Source organism: Capra hircus, chromosome 29, assembly GCF_001704415.2.
Source record: "Capra hircus breed San Clemente chromosome 29, ASM170441v1, whole genome shotgun sequence".
NCBI classification, from domain to species: Eukaryota; Metazoa; Chordata; class Mammalia; order Artiodactyla; family Bovidae; genus Capra; species Capra hircus.
In genome coordinates this window covers 5105073-5129121 of record NC_030836.1, presented here as the reverse complement: position 1 = coordinate 5129121, position 24049 = coordinate 5105073, and the positions used below count along the sequence as shown (strand labels likewise).

At 40.3% G+C, this 24049-nt stretch overlaps 1 protein-coding gene across 1 annotated transcript; it reads right to left on the bottom strand.

The window, feature by feature from the left end:
- LOC108634190 (upstream-binding factor 1-like protein 1) lies at positions 557–1798 on the bottom strand. The gene has a single exon (XM_018042669.1). It carries the CDS (start codon positions 1796–1798, stop codon positions 557–559), a length of 1242 nt encoding a protein of 413 aa, XP_017898158.1.

Below are 24049 nucleotides of genomic sequence, written 5' to 3'. Positions count from 1 at the left end.
GACAGATAACGGGATGCACACACACGTGGAAATGCTGCTGCCCACATGCTGGCCCCACTTCCAAGGTAAGGAAGGGCCAGCTCCTCGCCTGAGAGAGAAGGGCCAGAGACATCAGGGTCTGACAGCTTTCTTTAAGGCAAGTCTCCTACTTCCAGTCAATCAGATCTCCCCTCCCCAGCTCACTGCCCGAGTCCTGAGGGAAAGGTCACAGAGAAGGGGCTCACAAAACCCTGGAGCCCCTCACATGTCTGGCAGGCAGAGGGTGAGGAGAGCAAGCCTTTCCAGTTCAGGGAGCTCAGTCTAGTCCAGGGTGCCCCGCAGCCCAGTCAGCTCAGGGTTTATTCCATGAGGCGTCATTGCATTGACTTTCTCCCGGGGTGAACATGGGGTAGATGGAGAGGCCACAAATTACAGCACAAGATGCCTTCTTTCCAAGAGGTCCCACTTTGTATGAAGAGGGAGGGAAAGAAGGACGGCAATGAAAAGGCATAGAGAGACGAGCCCATGGACTTTTGCAGAAAGTTCTGTCCCTTCAGGTTGTGAACTAAACTCAGTTTTAATCCGAGTCAGAGGAGTCTCCTAGGGATGAAGAGCTGGAGCCGCGGTCCTCCGGCTCAGAATCGCCATCTTCATCCTCAGTGCTGGGGGCTGAGGAGCCTTCCTCCTTTTCTTTCTCATTTTCCTCTGATCTCCCTGAGGCAGGAGAATGTTCTCCAGTCATGTCTGATGATGCTAACTCTGTAGCCTGAAGCCCCGGGTCCTCTCTAAGTCTTCCTTGCAGATTATCTGATGATGGGGACTGCAGACCCATCCTTCTAATCTTGGGGTTCGGGCCCCCCATCATGCTCATGTTCTTACGCTTAGCACAGGTCGCCTCTCTGTAGGCAGCATATTCTTCAGGAGACAGAGTCCTGAGCCAGAGATCAAGGTCCACCTTGTACTGTGTCTGCAGTTCCTCCGCCTGCTTCTTATAAAGCTCCTTCTGGTCCTGGGGGACCCGCTGCCAGCGTCTACTGATCTCCACCATGCGCTGCCTAGGAGGCACCACTTTCAGCTCCCTGCTTGACCAGAGATCCTGGTGAAACTTGTGATAGGCATTCATCGGGGGCTTCTTGGGCTCTCTGTGGAATTTCCACTTTATGGGTAAATTGTTTTCTCTGGAAGACTTCACTTTTTGAACATTCTCCTGAAACTGCTCTGGCACTTTCATTTCACTTCTTTGGGGGACACCAGATTTCTCCGGGTTTGGGACTAGATCAGGGTGCTGTGCTCTGAACAGAGCCACTTTCTCCCTAAAATCCTTTTTCTCTTTCTCAAGATCCTGACTGTGTTTCACCCTCAGCTGCTCAGGCACCTTCCTGTGTTCCTCAGACAGAACCCTGGTCAGCGGCTGGTTGCTTATCTTGGGGTGTTTTTGGATGCACTGGGGTCGCATCACTTGGGAAATGTGGCGGTATGCTGTCAGGGACTTCTTGAACAGATAAGCATGTTTCTTGTGTTTTCTGGTGTTTTGTTGTGTTTTGTTGTGTTCTTTGGAAGGATTGCTAACATTTTCCTTAGCTTCCAAGACTAATTCTTTCAGTGTGCGAAACTTTCTCACCTTATGGGAAACCTCTAACCATTTGAGTTTGCACATTTCCCCAGAAAAATCTTTAAAAGCTACTTTTTCCCAGTCCATCACTGACTGGGCTGTTTTGAACGTGTGCCCGTCACTGGATGGAATGCTTTTCTCCATACTTTCCAGTAACTGCACAATGTCTTCCTTGGACCAGTCCTCTTGGCGTTTAGGCATCGCCATTTCTAGGTCTTTGGGACGCTTATGTGATCCCAGCAGTTCAGACACCTCAGCAGAATCTTCAGTTTCTTCACTCTCAAGATTCAGCAGGTGAGTTATTTCTGAAGTCCTGCACTGTGTGCGATCCTCCGTTTCTGTGGAGAAAGAAAAGGAAAGTTACTCTCCTATGTGACACAGGAGAGAAGCACAGCCCGCTTGGGATACGTCCCTTCTGTCATTTCATTTACCCTCAAGAATATAAATGAAAACCCACCCATCTTCTGAGTTGAGAGTCCTGTTGAGCATTCTGAAGCTTCTTTTCACAATTAAAAATCCTCAGGCCTGACCCCACCTTGCCTTCCAGTCTCACCACAGTAGGTCTTACACAGAAATGAACAAAAACCTTGGGACTCACTCAAGGGACAAAGGATGAGAGAAAAGGAAGGGAAGTTAAAAATTAAAATGCTTGACAAGCAAGAGGGCTTTAAAGTAGCAATGAGATACCACAGCACATGGACAAGAATGGTCAAAATCCGAAAGAAGGACCAAGTACTGAGAGGGTGGAATATCAGGAAATTTGTTTCATTTCCTATGGTGATGAAAAACAGTGCATACCTTCTGAAAGACAATAAGGCAATTTCTTACAAAACTAAATATCCTCCTACAATGTCAGTCAAGACTCATGCTCCTTTGTATTTGCTCAAATCATTTGAAAACCTATATCCATAAAACAATTTTTCAAAAAATACCTGCAATGGGGTGTTTATAGCCACTTTGCTCACAATTAGAAAACTTGAAAACAACCAAGATGAATGGATAAAGAAACTCTGGTACATCAAGGCCAAGAAATATTACTCAGTTCTAAAAAAAAAAAAGAGCAATCAAGCCATCAAGAGACAAGGAGTATTCTTTTATTCATATCTCTAAGTGAATGAAGCTAAGCTGAAAAGCATACATACTTCATGAGTCCAACTATAATACCTTCCAGGAAAAGAGAAATATATGGGAAAAAAAGAAAAGAGAAATATGAGGACAGTGAAATAAACTTTGCTTCCCAGCAGTTAGGGTGATGGGACTGATGACTAGGTGATCACAAGTGACTTTCAGCAGTCTAACACTTCTAGATATTATAAAGGTGGACCTTGTTACTGTGTATCAGTGAAAACTAACAGAATGCACAACACCAAGAGTGAACACTAATGTGAAACCATAGACTTCAGGTGATAATGAAGTGTCAGTGGAGGTTCCTAAATCATAATAAACACACCACTCTGAGACATAATGTGACAACGGGGGGAAAACATGCGCTTATTCTGGGAGGTAGGATGTAGACAGGAATTCTGTGCTTTCTGCTCAGTGTTACTGTGAATACAATATTCTCTAGAACACTGACACTCTTTAGGATTCTGAGCATAGCTCCCTTCTAAGAAAACTCCAGATGGCCAAAGACTGAATGTACAGTTGAGATGATAATTGATATAATTCACCTAAGAAACACATAAAAGAAGTACAAAGTGAAGATGAAGAGGGGAGAAGGGTAAACACATGTATGTAAGGATTGAAAAAGAGTTAAGTGATCAATATTTCATTTCTGGTGAGGTCAATAGACATTATAATAAGGCATATTAAATACAACTGTATACAACAAGACCCTTTTCTTGTGACTCAGCTGGTAAAGAATCCACCTGCAATGTGGAAGACCTGGGTTTGATCCCTGGGTTGGGAAGATCCCCTGGAGAAGGGAAAGGGTACCCACTCCAGTATTCTGGCCTGGAGAATTCCGTGCACTGGATAGTCCATGGGGTTTCAAAGAGTCGGACACAAGTGAGTGACTTTCACTTCACTACTTCACAATATGCTAGGGACTCTCTGTTTTGGCTGAGATATAAAGATGACAAAACGGGTCTCATGGGAAGCTCATAGAAATGAACAAATAGGAACACTGACCTGTGGAGGAGGTGCAGGTACTTCAGGCGCTGGCAGGGGAAGCCCTTCTCTGCACGTGTCTCCTGCACTCACACAAGAAGAGTCCTCTTACCGCCTCTAACAGAGCAACCTGAGAAACAATGACACATCACACATAGTGTATCAAAAAGTGTATTACACAGAGTGTATCTACACTAAACACAGGTACTTATGTTCAATGTTCTATTTTATTCTATTAAACTCAGTTCCTTTTATCTCTAATAAAAATAACTCTTAAGCATAACACTATTATTTATTTAACTACAACTTTCAGTTCTGAGAACTCTTAACAATTGAATTTTCTCTCTTCTTTGACAATGACACTCTTCAATTTAAGTGACCTTCATGTAAGGGGGTTCTAAAGACAAGAATACTGAAGTGGTTTGCCATTCCCTTCTCCAGTTTCCATTCCAATCCCAAAGAAAGGCAATGCCAAAGAAGGCTCAAACTACTGCACAATTGCACTCAAAATTCTCCAAGCCAGCCTTCAGCAATATGTGAACCGTGAACTTCCAGATGTTCAAGCTGGTTTTAGAAAAGGGAGAGGAACCAGAGATCAAATTGCCAACATCCACTGGATCATCGAAAAAGCAAGAGAGTTCCAGAAAAACATCTATTTCTGCTTTATTGACTATGCCAAAGCCTTTGATTTTGTGATCACAATCAACTGTGGAAAATTCTGGAAGAGATGAGAATACCAGACCACCTGACCTGCCTCTTGAGAAACTTATATGCAGGTCAGGAAGCAACAGTTAGAACTGGACATGGAACAACAGACTGGTTCCAAATAGGAAAAGGAGTACATCAAGGCTGTATATTGTCACCCTGCTTATTTAACTTCTATGCAGAGTACATTATGAGAAATGCTGGACTGGAAGAAGCACAAGCTGGAATCAAGATTGCTGGGAGAAATATCAATAACCTCAGATATGCAGATAACACCACCCTTATGGCAGAAAGTGAAGAGGAACCAAAAAGCCTCTTGATGAAAGTGAAAGAGTAGAGTGAAAAAGTTGGCTTAAAGCTCAACATTCAGAAAACGAAGATCATGGCATCTGGTCCCATCACTTTACGGGAAATAGATGGAGAAACAGTGGAAACAGTGTCAGACTTTATTTTTTGGGGCTCCAAAATCACTGCAGATGGTGATTGCAGCCATGAAATTAAATGACACTTACTCCTTGGAAGAAAAGTTATGACCAACCTAGATAGCATATCCAAAATCAGAGACATTACTTTGCCAACAAAGGTCCGTCTAGTCAAGGCTATAGTTTTTCCAGCGGTCATGTATGGATGTGAGAGTTGGACTGTGAAGAAAGCTGAGCACCGAAGAATTGATGCTTTTGAACTGTGGTGTTGGAGAAGACTCCTGAGAGTCCCTTGGACTACAAGGAGATGCAACCAGTCCATTCTGAAGGAGATCAGCCCTGGGTGTTCTTTGGAAAGAATGATGCTAAAGCTGAAACTCCAGTACTTTGGGAACCTCATGGGAAGGGTTGACTCATTGGAAAAGTCTCTGATGCTGGGAGGGATTGGGGGCAGAAGGAAAAGGGGATGACAGAGGATAAGATGGCTCGATGGCATCACGGACACAATGGATGTGAGTGAACTCCAGGAGATGGTGATGGACAGGGAGGCCTGGCGTGCTGCGATTCATGGCGTTGCAAAGAGTCGGACATGACTGAGTGACTGAACTCAACTGAACTGAATGTAAGGGGAATCCATTTCTTTGATTAGCACATCAACATATTCCCAAATGTATCAGATTTGCTCTACTATCAGAAAAGTTTTCTCGTTTGGAAATGTAGAAATTCCAAGTTACAATAAGACCAGTTCTGAGACTTCTCAGAGGTTAAGTGGCTAAGACTCCATGCTCCCAGTGGACAGGACCAGCATTTGGTCCTTCATCAGGGAATTAGAACCCTCATTCCACAGCTAAGTGTTCACCTGCCAAGATACTGAATTCCTGAGTCCTGACTAAGAATTTGCATGCTGCATCTAAAGATCCCTTGAGGTGCAAGAAAGATCTGGTGCAGCCAAATTCATCTAATCCATCAATAAATAAACACACAGCTCCATTTAATACTGTTGTTGTTTAGTCCCTGTGGCCTGTGTGACTCTTCTGCAACCCCTTGGACTGTATCCCCACCAGGCTCCTGTCCACGGAATTTTCCAGGCAAGAATACTGGAGTGGGTTGACATTTCCTTCTCCAAGGGCCCTTGAGACCCCCAGATTGAACCTGTGTCTCTTGTAGGCAGCTTCTTTTCCCTTGAGCTACTAGGGAAGCCAGCCATCTAATATATGTGCTTCAAAATAAATGACTGAAGTTAATAAAAGTGTTCACTTCTATATCAGAGTGAGTGCAGAATTTCTTTTTTTCAGGTATTTAGTGTATTACCAATGTTGTTTTGAGAGCCATCATCAGGTCTGGATTGCTACTGGACAATTTAAAGACTGAAATCCCAACTTTTCCTTACAAATATATCACTTTTCATGTTCTACAGCACAGTTTAGCAATCAAATTTTAGATATCATGCTAAATGGAAAAGCTGTCCAGGACTTCCCATCAAGAAATTCATATTTTCCTTTTATATCATGGAATCATAAGTTCATAGAATCACTCATGTTCATTCACAAGTTCCGATGATTTGAAGGTAAGTCTACAGTTTCAGAGTGTAATGACAAAATTCTTATGAACCGGGTTTTCTCATTTGCTTAAGAAATTCTTAAGCCTGTTACTGCTGAGTTAAAATTATTCTTTTTAAGTATGAGGGAAAGAAATATGAATCCATCTACTAGAACCATTTACTCACCAGAAAGTTGTAGATTTGATTTCATCAATGCCGGTTCGAAAATCAGTCCCATCCAGTCAGGAGTTCTATGTTCTCTGGATGGGTCAGCAGCTGTAACTTTCAGAGCTGTCCACAGTCCAGCCAACTCAGAACAACTCTGAACAGAAGAAACAGTGCATCTGAGATCCGACTATTAGGACTCTTGAGGCCCCTTCCTGATTAGATTACCACAGTTCCCTTGGATAAACCCAATCAACACTAACTGCACTAAATCTCTCTCTAATCTCTATATGTTAATAGAATGGACAACTGAAGTCCCAGTCCTCATCACTGAGTTTATATTGAATACCCATTCCTCTCTGATTTTAAGGATTTTATATTTTCCTATAATTCCCTCCCTATTTGATTATACTTTACTAAGATATTTGAATGTGTATTCTTCCATGATTTGATAATTTCTTCCCTTTATTCACAAGCTCTAGGGTCTAATAACATATCAAATTTACAATGGTCATTAAAACCTCTTCAGTTCTAATCCAAATTCTACCAGTGTATAGAATAAATATAAATATGAATAATTATTGCAGATTAGTTGGGAAATTTGAGAAAAAGAGGCTCCAAATTTTGGCATCCATGATTGATTTAATTCTGATTTTAGAATAATTAAACAGGAACATTGAATTTTTAAAAATACAGTTGCTTTGTTGAGAACAATTTGATTCAACCCAACCTGATCAAAACTATATCTGGCTTGAAATGACTAGTTACTAGGCCAAATAATATTTTCAATAACAGATTTCATAACTGTCTTAAAATTGACTTTTTATTTCCAAAATTATATATAATTTTACTTTGCAACTGCTACTTGTGAAACATGTAACAGTAGGATATTATGTGGATAACCTAAATCAGTGAAACATTTTGATACTTAACTTTAAAAAACTAAATAACTATGGCATCATTTTGGGTATATACTTTTACTTATGGATGTGCACAGGCAAAGCTGAAATCATATATCAAAATGTACATTGGATTACTGAACTTTTTGGAGGATTCCGTGGTAGTTAGTAGATGGGATTTGCAAAAAATAAATGTTTCACCTCTCTGTATAGAATTCATAGTTTTTGATGAACTACTCTTGAAAAAGCACAGATATTTTTATTACATACATGACATTCACATAAATAGTTTGCAGAGGTCAGTAGTTCTAATCAGTTTTAATATAATATTTTATCATCCATAAAAATTAAGGGAATCAATAAATGTTGCATTATTCATAATACAAAATTAAGTTTAAATATTAGTAGATTCACTATTAGAGAAAATAAAATACTTCCAAAATGGTCAGGTTCCAAATAGGGAAAGGAGTACATCAATGCTATATAATGTTATCCTGCTTATTTAACTTATTTGCAGAGTGCATCATGAGGAACGCTGAACTAGATGAAGCACAAACTGGAATGAAGTTTGCCGGGGGAAATATCAATAACTTCAGATACTCAGATGACACCACACTTTATGGCAGAAAGCGAAGAACTAAACCGCCTCTTAGATGAAAGTGAAAGAGGAGAGTGAAAAAGATGGCTTAAACTCAACATTCAAAAAAAGAAGAACATGGCATCTGATCCCATCAGTTCATGGGAAATAGATGGGGAAACAGTGACAGACTTTATTTTTCTGGGCTCCAAAATCACTGCTGATGGTGACTGCAGCCATGAAATTAAAAGACACTTACTCCTTGAAAGAAAAGCTACGACCAACCTAGACAGCATATTAAAAAGTAGAGACACTACTGTGTCAAAAAAGGTCCATCTAGTCAGAGCAATGGTTTTTCCAGTCGTCATACATGGATGTGAGAGTTGGACTATAAAGTAAGCTGAGCATCAAAGAACTGATGCTTTTGAACTCTGGTGTTGGAGAAGACTCTTGAGAGTCCCTTTGACTGCAAGGAGATCCAACTAGCCAGTGGACTTTCGGATGTTTTGTATATATGAATCCAAATCCTTAAAAAGTATATTTGCCTTTGACCCAGTAATTCTAACCCTGAAAAAACTTCAAAGGAACTCACTGGACAAAATCTCACAATCCAAAACCTTGCTTTAACTATTTCTCTCTCTACTGCATATAATCGACGTACAAAGCAAAGAAAAAATATTGAACTTTTTACGTCCCCAGCAAAATCTGAGACCTCCTGAATTTAGGACAATATTCTTTCATTCTGTTCATGATATAGTGAGTTAATGTGCCCATTTTGTTAGTTTCTCAGTCGTGTCTGACCCTCTGTGACCGCATGGACTGTAGCCGCCAGTCTCCTCTGTCTAGGGCATTCTCCAGGCAAGAATACTGGAGTGGGCTGCCATTCCCTTCTCCAAAATGTGCCCCTCAACCTCTCCCAAATTATGTCCAGGTCCCAATAGCCAGTATCTCTGTGACTTTGTTTTTAGAATAGAGTCTGTAAGACATAACTGAGGTGAAGGTATCATGATGAGCCCACCCAGGGTAGAGAATGAACCCTAAATCTGCTGACAGGTGTCTTGATGAGAGAAAGAAGAGGGATGTTTTAGATGCAGAGAAAAGGTCCTGCAAGGAGGCAGAGATTCAAGCTAAATGCCATAGTTTGAGGATTGCCAGGAGCCACCTGGCACTGGAAGAGACAAAAACAAATTCTTTCAGAGCCTTTGCAAGGAGTACGGCCCTGCCAACACCTCGATTCCCAGCCTCCAGGTCTGTCAGACAATACAAAGATTTTAAGCCACCCCGTGTGGGGTTGGGTGTTGTGGAAGCTCTAGGAAACTGATAAAAATAGTGACCTCCAGGGACAATGACCAGTGCCAAGAAAATGCACTAGTCATAGCAAACCCCCTCTTCCAACAACACAAGAGAAGACTTTACACATGGACATCACCCAATGGTCAACACTGAAATCAGACTGATTATATTCTATGCAGCCAAAGATGGAGAAGCTCTATACAGTCAACAAAAACAAGACCAGGAGCTGATTGTGGCTCAGATCATGAAATCCTTATTACCAAATTCAGACTCAAATTGAAGAAACTAGGGAAAACAGCTAGACCATTCAGCTATGACCTAAATCAAATCCCTTATGATTATACAGTGGAAGTGAGAAATAGATTTAAGGGCCTAGATATGATAGATAGAGTGCCTGATGAACTATGGAATGTGGTTCGTGACATTGTACAGGAGACAGGGATCAAGACCATCCCCATGGAAAAGAAATGCAAAAAAGCAAAATGGTTGTCTGGGGAGGCCTTACAAATAGCTGTGAAAAGAAGAGAGGCGAAAAGCAAAGGAGAAAAGGAAAGATACAAGCATCTGAATGCAGAATTCCAGAGAATAGCAAGAAGAGATAAGAAAGCCTTCTTCAGAGATCAATGCAAAGAAATAGAGGAACAGAACAGAATGGGAAAGACTAGAGATCTCTTCAAGAAAATTAGAGATACCAAGGGAACATTTCATGCAAAGATGGGCTCGATAAAGGACAGAAATGGTCTGGACCTAACAGAAGCAGAAGATATTAAGAAGAGGTGGCAAGAATACACAGAAGAACTGTACAAAAAAGATCTTCACAACCCAGATAATCGTGATGATGTGATCACTAATCTAGAGCCAGACATCTTGGAATGTGAAGTCAGGTGGGCCTTAGAAAGCATCACTATGAATAAAGCTAGTGGAGGTGATGGAATTCCAGTTGAGCTGTTTCAAATCCTGAAAGATGATGCTGTGAAAGTGCTGCACTCAATATGCCAGCAAATTTGGAAAACTCAGCAGTGGCCACAGGACTGGAAAAGGACACTTTTCATTCCAATGCCAAAGAAAGGCAATGCCAAAGAATGCTCAAACTACCGCACAATTACACTCATCTCACATACTAGTGAAGTAATGCTCAAAATTCTCCTAGCCAGGCTTCAGCAATATGTGAACTGTGAACTCCCTGATGTTCAAGCTGGTTTTAGAAAAGGCAGAAGAACCAGAGATCAAATTGCCAACATCCGCTGGATCATGGAAAAAGCAAGAGAGTTCCAGAAAAACATCTATTTCTGCTTTATTGACTATGCCAACGCCTTTGACTGTGTGGATCACAAGAAACTGTGGAAAATTCTGAGAGAGATGGGAATACCACACCACCTGACTTGCCTCTTGAGAAATCGGTATGCAGGTCAGGAAGCAACAGTTAGAACTGGACATGGAACAACAGCCTGGTTCCAAATAGGAAAAGGAGTACGTCAAGGCTGTATATTGTCACCCTGCTTATTTAACTTATATGCAGAGTACATCATGAGAAACGCTGGACTGGAAGAAACACAAGCTGGAATCAAGATTGCTGGGAGAAATATCAATCACCTCAGATATGCAGATGACACCACCCTTATGGAAGAAAAGGAAGAGGAGCTAAAAAGCGTCTTGATGAAAGTGAAAGAGGAGAGCGAAAAAGTTGGCTTAAAGCTCAACCTTTGGAAAACGAAGATCATGGCATCTGGTCCCATCACTTCATGCGATATAGATGGGGCAACAGTAGAAACGGTGTCAGACTTTATTTTTTTGGGCTCCAAAATCACCGCAGATGGTGACTGCAGCCATGAAATTAAAAGATGCTTACTCCTGTGAAGAAAAGCTATGACCACCTAGATAGTATATTCAAAAGCAGAGACGGAGGCCTGGCGTGCTGCAATTCATGGGGTCGCAAAGAGTCGGACACGACTAAGTGACTGAACTGAACTGAACCAAGGACAATGGCTAGGCCTTCATTTTCTCAGCTTTGAGGTCCTTCACCACTTCTTCAGTTTAGTTCAGTCGCTCAATAGTTTCTGACTCTTTGTGACCCCAAGGACTGCAGGATGCCAGGCTTCTCTGTCCTTCACCAACTTTTGGAGCTTGCTCAAACTCATGTCCATTGAGTCTGAGATGCAATCCAACCATCTCATTCTCTGTCATCCCCTTTTCATCCTGCCTTCAATCTTTCCTGGAGTCAGAGTCTTAACTAATGAATGACTTCTTCGCGTCAGTTACCCAGTTTCTCAGTGCAAGGGACTCTCAAGAATCTTCTCCAATACCACAGTTCAGAAGCATCAATTCTTCTGCACTCAGCTTTGTTTATGGCCCAACTTTCACATCCATACATGACTAGTGGGAAAACCATAGCTTTGACTAGATGAACCTTTGTCGGCAAAGTAATGTCTCTGCTTTTTTAATATGCTGTCTACGTTAGTCATAACTTTTCTTCCAAGGAGCAACAGTCTTTTAATATCTTGGCTGTAGTCACCATCTACAGTGATTTTGGAGCACAAGAAAATAAAATCTGCTGCTGTTTCCATTGTTTCTTTATCTCTATGCCATGAATGATGGGACCAGAGACCATGATATTCGTTTTCTGAATGTTGAGTTGTAAGCCAGCTTTCTCACTCTCCTCTTTCACTTTCATTAAGAGGCTTTTTAGTCCTTCTTTACTTTCTGGCATAAGGGTGGTGTCATCTGCATATCTGAGGTTAGTGATATTTCTCCAGGCAATCTTGATTTGGGCTTGTGCTTCATTGCTGGAAGCCACTGTGAGGAATCCCTCCCGTGACAAGGTCATGAGGAAGGAAGCTGACATACGCAAGGCGTGCTCAGACTTCAGGGACCCCTCTGGAAATTCCTAAGCATGTACCCCAACAAAAATCTGCCGGCTTTTGTGCTCTGCTTTTCCACTCTTCTGACATTTTCTGGAAAAAGTCAATTCAGGGCTTTAGTCTTCTGCATTTGAAAGAGTGTTTCAATCCAAAAAACCCCTCCGATGGCTTTCTAGCCTGCCTGCAGGACTCTGCGAGTGTGATTGTTTGAGGCCTCCTGACCGCAGGAGGCACAGGAAGCTTAAAACATCCTAGGAATGTAGGAGCTTCCGAGGAGTCAAAATCTTTAGAATAGGACTGATTAAAAGTTTCATTTGTTGAGTCAATGCGTGCTGCCAAATTTTCATATCCTTTATTTTTAGATATAGTTGGTACATAGGAAAACAAGTAGTAGACCTGGTATTAGCAACATTAGATCTTCGAGTTAAGTACCTTCTTTGTTATATCCCACTGCACCTTTGTTCTATAGAGATGTAACTTTAATGCTTTAAGGAGATGCAGATTAAAGAAAAACACTTCAGGGGAAACAAAATTAACATTCATTAAGGAAGAGAGCTAAAAAGTGTTAACAAGCCTCTTGGCCAGAAGATAATGTAAATCACCTGAGACCTTTGGTATACAAAATGATGTATAGAAAGAGTCTGGGCTGCGAACGCTACATAATTCTGTGTTACCCATTGATCTCCATGTTTTATCAAAAGTATAAAAGGCCTTCTGAACAATAAAGGATCGGACCAGTTTCTCGAACTAGTCTCTCGGCCTGGTTTCTTGGGACTCTGGCTCCCCCCATGTCTCTCTCTCTCTTCTTCTCTCCCTTTCCCTCTCTCTGCTCTTTACTTTAACTTCAGGCTGAATCTCCACCTGGGGCGCGGAGGCTCGCCAGGTCTACTTACTTGCCCTGGCTGTTAAGACCCGCACGAAAGGGAGCTTAAGGCGAGGCACCCTTAGATATTCAAGCGGGCGCCGGTGGCCCAACATAGATGGTGCAAATCCCTTGTCTGGAATTTTATTGGCCTTCCGCGTAAACCAAGCTATTCAGCCCTCTTCCTCCACTTAATCTTCTTACTACACTATAGTTTCTTAATCTAATCTTACATTAATAAACAAACAAGTCTTTCCACGCCAACGCCGTCCACCCTTCGAATTCCCTGGATCCACCGGGGCTGGACCCCGGCACTTCATCCAGCCTGGCATTTCACATGGTGTACTCTGCCTATAAGTTAAATAAGCAGGGTGACAATATACTGCCTTGACATGCTCTTTTCCCAATTTGGAGCCAGTCCATTCCATGTCTGGATCTAATTGTTGCCTCTTGATCTGCATACAGGTTTCTCAGGAGGCAGGTCAGGTGGTCTGGTATTCCCATCTCCTTAAGAATTTTCCACCATTTGCCATGATCCACACAGTCAAAGGCTTTAGTGTAGTCAATGAAGCAGAAGTAGATAATTTTCAGGAATTATCTTGCCTTTTCTATGATCCAATGGATGTTGGCAATTAGATCTGTTATTTCTCTGCCTTTTACAAATTCAGCTTGAACCTCTGGATGTTCTGGGTTCATGAAGCTTGGCTTGGAGAATTTTGAGCATTATTTTGCTAGCCTGTGAGGTGAGTGCAATTTGTTTGGTAGTTTGAACATTTCTGGCATTGCCTTTCTTTGGAATTGGAATGAGAACTGACTTTTCCAGTCTTGTGGCCACTGCTGAGTTTTCCAAATTTGCTGGCATATTGAGACCAGGACTTTAACAGTATCATCTTTTAGGATCTGAAATAGCTCAGTTGGAATTCCATCACCTCCACTAGCTTTATTTACAGTGATGCTTCCTAAGGCCCACTTGAGTATGCACTCCAAGAAGTCTGGCTCTAGGTGAGTGATCACACCATCATGGCTATTAGAGTCACTAAGATCTTTTTTGTTTTGTTCTTCTGTGTATTCTTGCCAACTCTTCTAAATATCTTCTGCTTCTGTTTGGTCCATACCATTTCTGTCCTTTATTGTGCCCATCTTTGCATGAAATAGTCCCTTGATAGCTCCTTAGGATTTATATTTTTTTCCCATTATGATTTTCCTCTATTTCTTTGCACTGATCATTTAGGAAGCCTTTCCTATCTCTCCTTGCTATACTTTGGAGCTCTGCATTCAGATGGATATATCTTTCCTTTTTTTCCTTGCCTTTTTCTTCTCTTTTCTCAGCTGTTTGTAAGAAGTGACCATATTCCTGTAGAACTATGGATGGAAGTTCATAACATTTTACAGGAGGTGGTAGTCAAAACCATCCCCAAGAAAACTATTTTTAGGCATTGGGTTAACTCCTGTTATATGGATTAACCATTTTAGTATTCTCAGCAATATTCACTAATTTTTACCCCTAGTTTATAAAGAGGATACTTGACATACTGTGGGTAAAATGCTACTGTCTAAATATCACATATGGAACAAATTTTTGATGCAGGGCTTAAAAATAGATATTACGGGAAGACCAAAAAAATTAGCTTTTCTATCCATGATTACCATTGAACTTTCATTTTTAACTGAATATGGTTCAAATTCATCATACCTGGATCAGAACTCACCTCAGTACTGTTATAGAAGTCTTCTCTCTTGTTCAGTAAGTAACTCTCAAATTCACTTCAGAGTTTAGGTGCTCACTTCCTGGTGGCAAACACCTTCAAGTCTCCACAGTCTAGTCAATTACGAAGGCAATAGCTCTGTACTCTGGAGATGAATGAGTTTGGATCTTTGCTGGATGCTTTATATATCCTCTGAAGACCAGGTCCACTTCCTCAAAGTGATTGGGTTATCAACCCTTCACAAAGGTATAGGAGCATGTGATTAGATTTCTCAAGAGTTGTAAACACATCTAGATGCCAAGGATTGAAATCTGCTGCTGCTGCTGTTAAGTCGCTTCAGTGTCCGACTCTTTGCGACCCCACAGACACAGCCCACCAGGCTCCACTGTCCTTGGGATTCTCCAGGCAAGAACGCTGGAGTGTGTTGCCATTTCCTTCTCCAATGCACAGAAGTGAAAAGTGAAAGTGAAGTCACTCAGTTATGTCCAACTGTTAGCCACCACATAGACTGCAGCCTACCAGGCTCTTCCATCCATGGGATTTTCCAGGCTAACCTACTGAAATTTACTTAATCCAATTACCATAAACCAATCTCAGATAAAGAGTCACAGATTGAGTTCACACTTCCAGTCCATGAAGTTTGGTTAATGAATGAACTCCCCAATTATAACTTTCATATCTCCATTTGCAGAAGTTTATTATAGTCTTAATTGAAGCAACCTACTAGGTTACCTGTCTGAATTTGCTTACATTACTTCTTGGATATTTCTTCAGAAAGAGGAGTTTTTCCCGTTTCATTTTTCAGCCCAGAACAGTCAATCTCCCCAGTAATATGGCTTACTACTCTTGCCTTCTGCTGTTTGATGGATGTCCTCAACCCCTTCAGAACTAAAGTCTCTTAAATTTTATTCATTCAGTTTTCCATGAAATTCTTCCTGCTGAGGCTCATTTTGGTTACACACTATTGTTCTGCTCTGGCTGTAACTGCACACAGAAGAGCGGATGGTGGTTATTCTCTAAGACTCTGCTCCTTTTAGTCATCCTCTGCATATCATCCCATACCCTTTCAGTCTATTATTCAATATGTATGTACACTTGAAATATTGATGCTAAGTTAAGGATTATTGGATAATTGTACACTGCAAGATAGACTAAACAATTCATAGATATTCTGTGAAGGAAATGTGGTACTGTCTATGAAGTTTGGACAACTATCTTGTAAGATTTTCTTTATTTTGACTCTGTTTGCATTCTATTCCTCAAAACATTTTCATATTTAGTCAAAGATGGGTCATAGTGCTCCACTCAGGGAAAGATAGTAGATGGGAAAATTTCTTTACTTATTTGTAATTTTTTTGAAATATAAAGTTGATGTACAATATTGTTTGAGTTTCAGGTGTATAGCAAAGTGAATCATATATATATATATATATATGTATATATATATTAGATGATATATTAGATATATATAAATAAAATCTCACCTCTGTTTTCCATACTGTTCATGAGGTTCTTGAGGCAAGAACACTGAAGTGGTTTGCCATTCCCTTCTCCAGTGCAACACGTTTTGTCGGAACTCTCTGCCATGACTCATCCATCTTTGCTGGCCCTGCAAGGTATGACTCATAGCTTCCTTGAGCTACACAAGGCTGTGATCCATGTGCAAGAAGGCATAGTGCTTGTCAAAGGAGATCTTACTAATAGCCGGGAAAACAAGAGAAGCAAACACAATAGAGAAAGGGAACGAGATACCCAACTGAATGCAGAGTTCCAGAGAATAGCAAGGAAAGGTAAGAAATGCGAAGAAATAGAGGAAAATGGGAAAGACTAGAGATCTCTTCAAGAAAACTGGGGATACCAATGGAACACTTCTTGCAAAGATGGACAGAAATATCAAGAACATAACAGAAGCAGAGAGATTAAGGAGCAGTGGCAAGAATACACAGAAGAACTATACTAAAAAGGTCTTAATGACCTGGATCACCACAATGCTGTGGTCACTCACCTAGAGTCAGACATTCTGGAGTGTGAACAAAGCTAGTGGAGGTGATGGAATTCAGGCTGAGCCATTTCAAATAATTAAAGATGATGCTGTGAAAGTGCTGCACTCAATATACCAGCAAATTTGGAAAATTTGTAGTGGCCACGGGACTGTAAATGGTCAGTTTTTCTTCCAATCTGAAAGAAAGAAATGGCAAAGAATGTTCAGACTACTGAGAAACTGCAATCATTTCAAATGTTATCAAGATTATGCTCAAAATCCTTCAAGCTAGGCTTTGGCTGTTTGTGAACAGAGAAATTCCAGATGCACAAGCTGCATTTAGAAAGGGCTGAGGAGTCAGAGATCCAACAGCCAACATCTGTTGGATCATAGGAAAAGTGACGAAATTCCAAAAAAGGAATTACATCTGCTCCATTGACTACTCTAAAGCCTTTGACTATGTGAATCAAATAAAATTGTGAAAAATTCTTAAAGAGGTGGGAATACCAGACTACCTTCCCTGTTTTCTAAGAAGTCTGTATGCAAGAAAGGAAGCAAGAGTTGGAACCAGACTTGAAACAAGAGAGCGGTTCAAGACTGGGAAAGGAGGATGTCAAGACTGTATATTATCACCCCACTTCTTTAACTTATATGCAGAGTACATCACAACAAATGCCAGGCTGAATGACTCACAAGTAGAGTCAAGATTGCTAGGAGAAATATCAACAAACTCAGGTATACAGATGATACCACTTTTACAGCAGAAAACAAGGAGGAACTTAAAAGCTTCTTGATGAGGAAGAAATAGGAGAGTGAAAAAGCTGGCTTAAAACTCATCATTCAAAAAACTAAATCCTGGCATCCGGTTCCATCATTTCATGACAAATAGATGGGGAAAAAGTGGAACCTGTGACAGATTTTATTTTCTTGGGCCCCAAAATCTTTGCAGCTAATAACTACAGCCACGAAATTGGAAGCCCCTTGCTCCTTGGAAGAAAAGCTATGACCAACCTAGACAGCATATTAAAAAGCAGAGAAATCACTTTCCCAACAAAAGCCCCTATAGTAAAAGCTATGATTTTTCCAGTAGTCATGTGAGAGTTGGATCATAAAAAAGGTTGCATGCCAAAAAATTGGTGCTTTCAAGCTGTGGTGCTAGAGAAGCCTCTTGAGAGTTGCTTGGACAGCAAGGAGATCCAATCAGTCAATCCTAAAGAAAATCCACCCTGAATGTTCATTGGAAGGACTGAAGCTGAAGCCTAAGCTCCAGTACTTTGGCCACCTGATACAAAGAGCCAGCTCATTTGAAAAGACCTTATGCAGGGAAAGATTGAAGACAGGAGAAGGGGGTGATAGAGGATGACACCACTGAATCATTGACTCAATGGACATGAATTTGAGCAAACTTCCGGAGATCATGAAGGACAAGGAATCCCGGCGTGCTGCAGTTCATGGGGTTGCAAACAGTTGGACATGACTTATTTCCTGAATAACAACAATAACTCTTTTCAAAAATTATTTTTATATACTTCATTCCCAAGTATTCACTTGAGTTCCCTTTGCTATACAGTAGGTTCTTCTTAATTATTTACTTTATGCATAGTAACATGTATGTGTCAGTCCCAGTCTCCTAATTAATCCCTCACTCCTTCTTAGCCACAAGTTACATGTTATTTTTTCTACACCTGTGATTCTGTTTTATAAATAACTATTTGTATCATTTTCTTAGATTCCAATATCATATGATACTGCTTTTTCTTTTTCTGACTTAACTTCATTCAGTATGATAGTCTCCAGTTCCTTGCATGTCACCACACATGGTATTTTTGGTTCTTTTTATGGCTGAGTGATATTCCATTGTATATATGTAACACATTTTTTGCATCCATTCATCTGTCCTTGGACATTTAGGTTCCTTCCATGTCTTGACAGTTGCGAACAACTTGTCAATGAACATGGAGGTACGTGTATCCTTTTGAACCACATTTTCCCCTGGATTTATGCCCAGGAGTGCGATTGTTGAATCATATGGTAGCTTTATTCTTGTTATTTAAGGAAACTTTAACTGTCTCCATAGTGGTTTACCAATGTATATCCCCATGAATAAAGCAGGAAGATTCCCTTTTCCCCAGACTCTTGAGAGAGTTAAAGCTTAGACAGTCCAGGTTACCTTTAAGGAGGAGGTGAACATTCTCACTCATGCTTTCCTTATGCCTTGTGCAACAAGGTGTCTTGCCTGAGAACTGGCCTCTCTAGGAACTAGTATTCACATTCCACAGTGTCTTACTGGTGGAAATGCTTTTCTTAAGCTCTATGTTAATGATTATAATTGTAACAAATCTTGCCTGGGAACCTATTTCTCAAGACTTGTACCCCTGAGCTGTTGCCCAGTACCATTCTTCCCGGCTAATCTTGTGCCAAATTATCTCAAGATGTGTGACTTGGGAAAGGGTGTGGTGGAACTCTTACAATCTTTTTATCTATTTGTAGCAGCCAGCTGAGAAGTACATAAGGCTCCACTTAAACTAGAGAGGCAGGCACTCTCTTGCCTCTCCCAGTGACTTTGCTGGAAGCCTTTTCCAGCAAGCTTTCACTGTCACTGTGATAAATTTCATTGCACGAAGTGGTGAGTGGCTGGGCCTGCGTCTTTTGGTCCCAGGCTGAATCCATGTCTCTGGAGGGCATGTTCATGCACATGTTAGCAGTCTCAATGATAAGCTACCGCTCTCCCCAGCATTTACTGTTTGCAGTAGCTTTGATGATGGTCACTCTGACTCATGTAAGGTTAGATCTCATTGTAGCTTTGATTTGCATTTCTCCAGTAAATATTGAAGTCAAGAATCTTATCATGGGTTGCTTGGCCATTCATATGTTTTCTTTGAAGAAATGTCTATTTGGGCCATCTGCTCATTTTTTACTTTTTTTTTTTTTTTTTTTATACTGAGCCACATGAGCTCTTTATAAATTTTTGGAGACAAATCTCTTGTTGGTCTCATCTTTTTCAAATATTTTCTTCCATTCTGTGGGTTTTCTTTCTGTTTTGTTTACAGTTTCCTTTGCTGTGGAGAAGCTTTTGTGTTTAACTAGATTGCATTTACTTATTTTTTTAAATTTCCTTTAGGAGAAGGCTCAAAAAAATCTTGCTATGATTTATGGTAAAGAGTGTTCTGTCCATGTTTTCATCTAAGAGTTTTATAGTATATAGTCTCACATTTAGGTTTTTAACCCATTTTGAGTTTATTTATGTGTATCAAAGCAGTCAATCCTAAAGGAAATTAGTCCTGAATATTTATTGGGAGGACTGTTGCTGAAGATAAAGCTCCAATACTTTGGCCACCTGATGCAAAGAGCCAGCTCACTAGAAAAGAGCTTGATCCTGGGAAAGATTGAAGGTGAAAGGAGAAGGGGGCAGCAGAAGAGATGGTTAGATAGTACCACCGACTCAATGGATATGAATTTGAGCAAACTCTGGGAGACAGTGGGGGACAGTGGAGTTTGATGAGCTACAGTTTTGGGGGGTTGCAAGGTGTTGGATACAAATGATTTAGAGACTGAACAGTTAAAGAATATTCTATTTCATACTTTCACTTGGAGCTATGTATTCTCCCAGAACTCCTTGTTTAAAAAACTGTATTTCCTCCATCTAAAGAAATGAAGATATTTTAAAGTGGTAATTTAGGCTAATATGTGTTTTTTGTGTGTATAAGCTGTTATTTAATAACATCTGGAGACTAATACATCTATTGAAAAAAGTGATCACCGGGGGGGGGTGAAAATGACTTTATACCCTAAAGATGATAAAATTAAAGATTAAAAGGCTGATGTCAGTCAAGTTCACATACGGTAATTTAAGATACTAACATTTCAGTTATTATCATTGCTAGCATTTCCATATCATTAACATTAAAATTAGAAATGTTTACTAAAATGATGCATTTATTGAGTAACAGAGTGCATATTCCAGTCATTTTCAGAATAGGCAATTATGTGTAGTAAGCAAAAAATAAGAGAATATTTATAATTTTATGCCAAATGGCATGTGACCTTGTGATATATTTTAGTTACATCTGAAATAAGGACAGCAAGAAGAGAGTAGTTGGTTAGTTGGTTCTAAACAGAAGCTTTAGTTGTCAGTGTAGCAGGCCATCATGTAAGTTTATTCAGTTTATTTTATTTCTGAGAGTTTAATTAGGGCTTTGCTAGGTTTTAATTTGTTCTCTATTACTGTTGCATTTGTTATGCATTGTACACAAATATTTGTTATTTTTATAATTACTACCTTTTGATAAAATAGATGAAAATTGTCTTAGGCAGAATAAATGTAATCCTGTTAGATAATATCAAAACAACAGAAAGGCAAGGGGTATGTGAACATGGTTTGTCAGAACATCCATTCAAAAGCATTCAAACAAGACATGGATGAATTTCTCTCAAATATTTTTACTTTGAAAACTTAAGAAGTAGAGACTATAGTCTCCAAAATACCCATGTAATAGTAAAGTGCCATTTATATATTAAATAATATTAAAGACAAATGACACAAATACATTTTCTAAAGTAGTGAAAAGATTAAATTTCACGTGTTTTTTAAGAAAGCTGTCAGGATTTTGACATTGTCAGATTTCACAGAGTTTATGATATATCTGCATTTTTTCTTTACTTTTTCTACATGATTTGAGGAGTTTCCATATCCTATAGATATAATAATAGCTGTTGTTCTTCATAGAAGCACCTGTTTGAACTCCCTTTTGTATTCATTTCCTGTATTTTTGGAGGAAAGAAAATGAAAAGACTCGTTGTGTAGAGAACCTCTACCTCTCATGACGCAGAAATCCCACATGCTGATCTGATTTTTGCTCTTTCTCCAGTGGATAACGTTCTGACTCAAACAATGACCACTCACAATATCAGCCTTTCTGAGATAGCTGCCATGGCCTGTTCAGACAGCCCAGGGTGGAGAGACTCTTGCGGTGTGGGGAGCTCAGGCCTTCCACTTCTGGGAGGCAGTACTGAAAGGTGGATGTGACCCACTCCTCCGACTGGATTGTAGGAGTCTGTACGAACAGCTTGACAAGTGATACCATTATCAGTATTGGTTCTGAAGAAGCATTTCTTCTATTTTCTGTGAAGGTGAACAATTGTTAATTTCTGCCCCCCAGCTTCCTACCCATAGTTCAGTATGTGAAAGGCCTCAGGGTAGGACTGGAGTGTTTCTGGATTATGACAATGGAGCTGTGAGCTTCTGGTATTTCCAGAGGATCTCTCATATATAATTTCCTTCCTTCCTCCTTCTCCTCCCATCTGGGGCTTTTGGTTGCCTTTGGTCTCCATGTATTGTCAAGTTCTGTGATGGTTTATTTGATGACCTTCTTGTCTGAGGAACATACAGCTCTGAAACATCACGTGAGGCTACAGGATAATACCTGACTGTCTCTGATCTCACTGTGATTTAATGGAACAGTCTAATTGTGTGTTTATAAAGTAGCATAACCAGGTTGAAAATATAACTTTGTTAATTAAATTTTCTATTAATACAGTTCTTGTGGAACATTACTTGAATATAATCAGTGGATATTCATTTTACTTATAATAGTTTTATTAGAATAAAAGTTGCATACCATAAGTATCATGAACACTTAAAGAAATGTGTCTCACTTGCATAGTTGAATCATATTTGAGAAGAAGAATGAAGTGGTATATAGCTCAGCCTAGTAAACTAAAGAAATAACTCAGTTTTTCTTCAAGTGTGACATACTCGTGTGGATTCATGCATTTGACAAACAGGACTGTGAAGGACTGCGAAGTCCTTCCTCTTTGCCAAACATTTAGACTTTCTCTAAACCCTAGTCATCCACCATATCATAGCTCATCAACAGCTTTTACAGGAAGCTTTTCCTGATTGTCCAGACAAGTTTGTTTTCTATTAAAAATACTCTCTGGTCAGATACCATTTCATCATAATATTCAACAAAATTTCTTTAACTAGGTGCATTGTACTCAGTTCAGTTCAGTCGCTCAGTCATGTCCAACTCTTTGCGACCCCATGAATCCCATCACGCCAGGCCTCCCTGTCCATCACCAACTCCTGGAGTTCACTCAGACTCATGTCCATTGAGTCAGTGATGCCATCCAGCCATCTCATCCTCTGTCATTCCCTTTTCCTCCTGCCCCCAATCCCTCCCAGCATCAGAGTCTTTTCCAATAAGTCAACTCTTCACAGGAGGTGGCCAAAGTACTGGAGTTTCCGCTTTAGCATCATTCCTTCCAAAGAAATCCCAGGGCTGATCTCCTTCAGAATGGACTGGTTGCATCTCCTTACAGTCCAAGGGTCTCTCAGGAGTCTTCTCTAACACCACAGTTCAAAAGCATCAATTCTTCAGCTCTCAGCTTTCTTCACAGTCCAACTCTCACATCCATACATGACCACTGGAAAAACCATAGCCTTGACTAGACGGACCTTTGTTGGCAAAGTAATATCTCTGCTTTTTAATGTGTTATCTAGGTTGGTCATAACTTTTCTTCCAAGGAGTAAGCGTCTTTTAATTTCATGGCTGCAGTCACCAACTGCAGTGATTTTGGAGCCCTCAAAAATAAAGTCTGACACTGTTTCCACTGTTTCCCCATCTATTTCCCATGAAGTGATGGGACCAGATCCCATGATCTTCATTTTCTGAATGCTGAGCTTTAAGCCAACTTTTTCACTCTCCACTTTCACTTTCATCAAGAAGATCTTTAGTTCCTCTTCACTTTCTGCCATAAGGGTGGTGTCATCTGCATATCTGAGGTTATTGATATTTCTCCCAGCAATCTTGATTCCAGCTTGTGCTTCTTCCAGCCCAGCATTTCTCCTGATGTACTCTGCATAGAAGTTAAATAAACAGGGTGACAATATACAGCCTTGATGTACTCCTTTTCCTATTTGGAACCAGTCTGTTGTTCCATGTCTAAGGGATTGCAAATTCTGAGAGAGCAAGCACAGTCTTTGCCTTACTTACTTCTCTGTTCCCACTATCCAGTTCAGCACTTAGAACGCGGCACACAATAAATATAAGGTGGATGAATAAGCAAATACATGAATGAAAGAGTTAAAACTCTGAAGTATTACTCTATGGTTATTAAAGTTTTTCAAAATCTACCTAACATATTATGCATGCTGCTGCTGCTGCTAAGTCACTTCAGTCCTGTCCGACTCTGTGCAACCCCACAGACTGCAGCCCACAAGGCTGCCCCGTCCCTGGGATTTTCCAGGCAAGAGTACTGGAGTGGGATGCCATTGCCTTCTCTGAACATATTACACATAAAATACTAATGGATAATGTCAACAAGAGACAGGAAATTGAT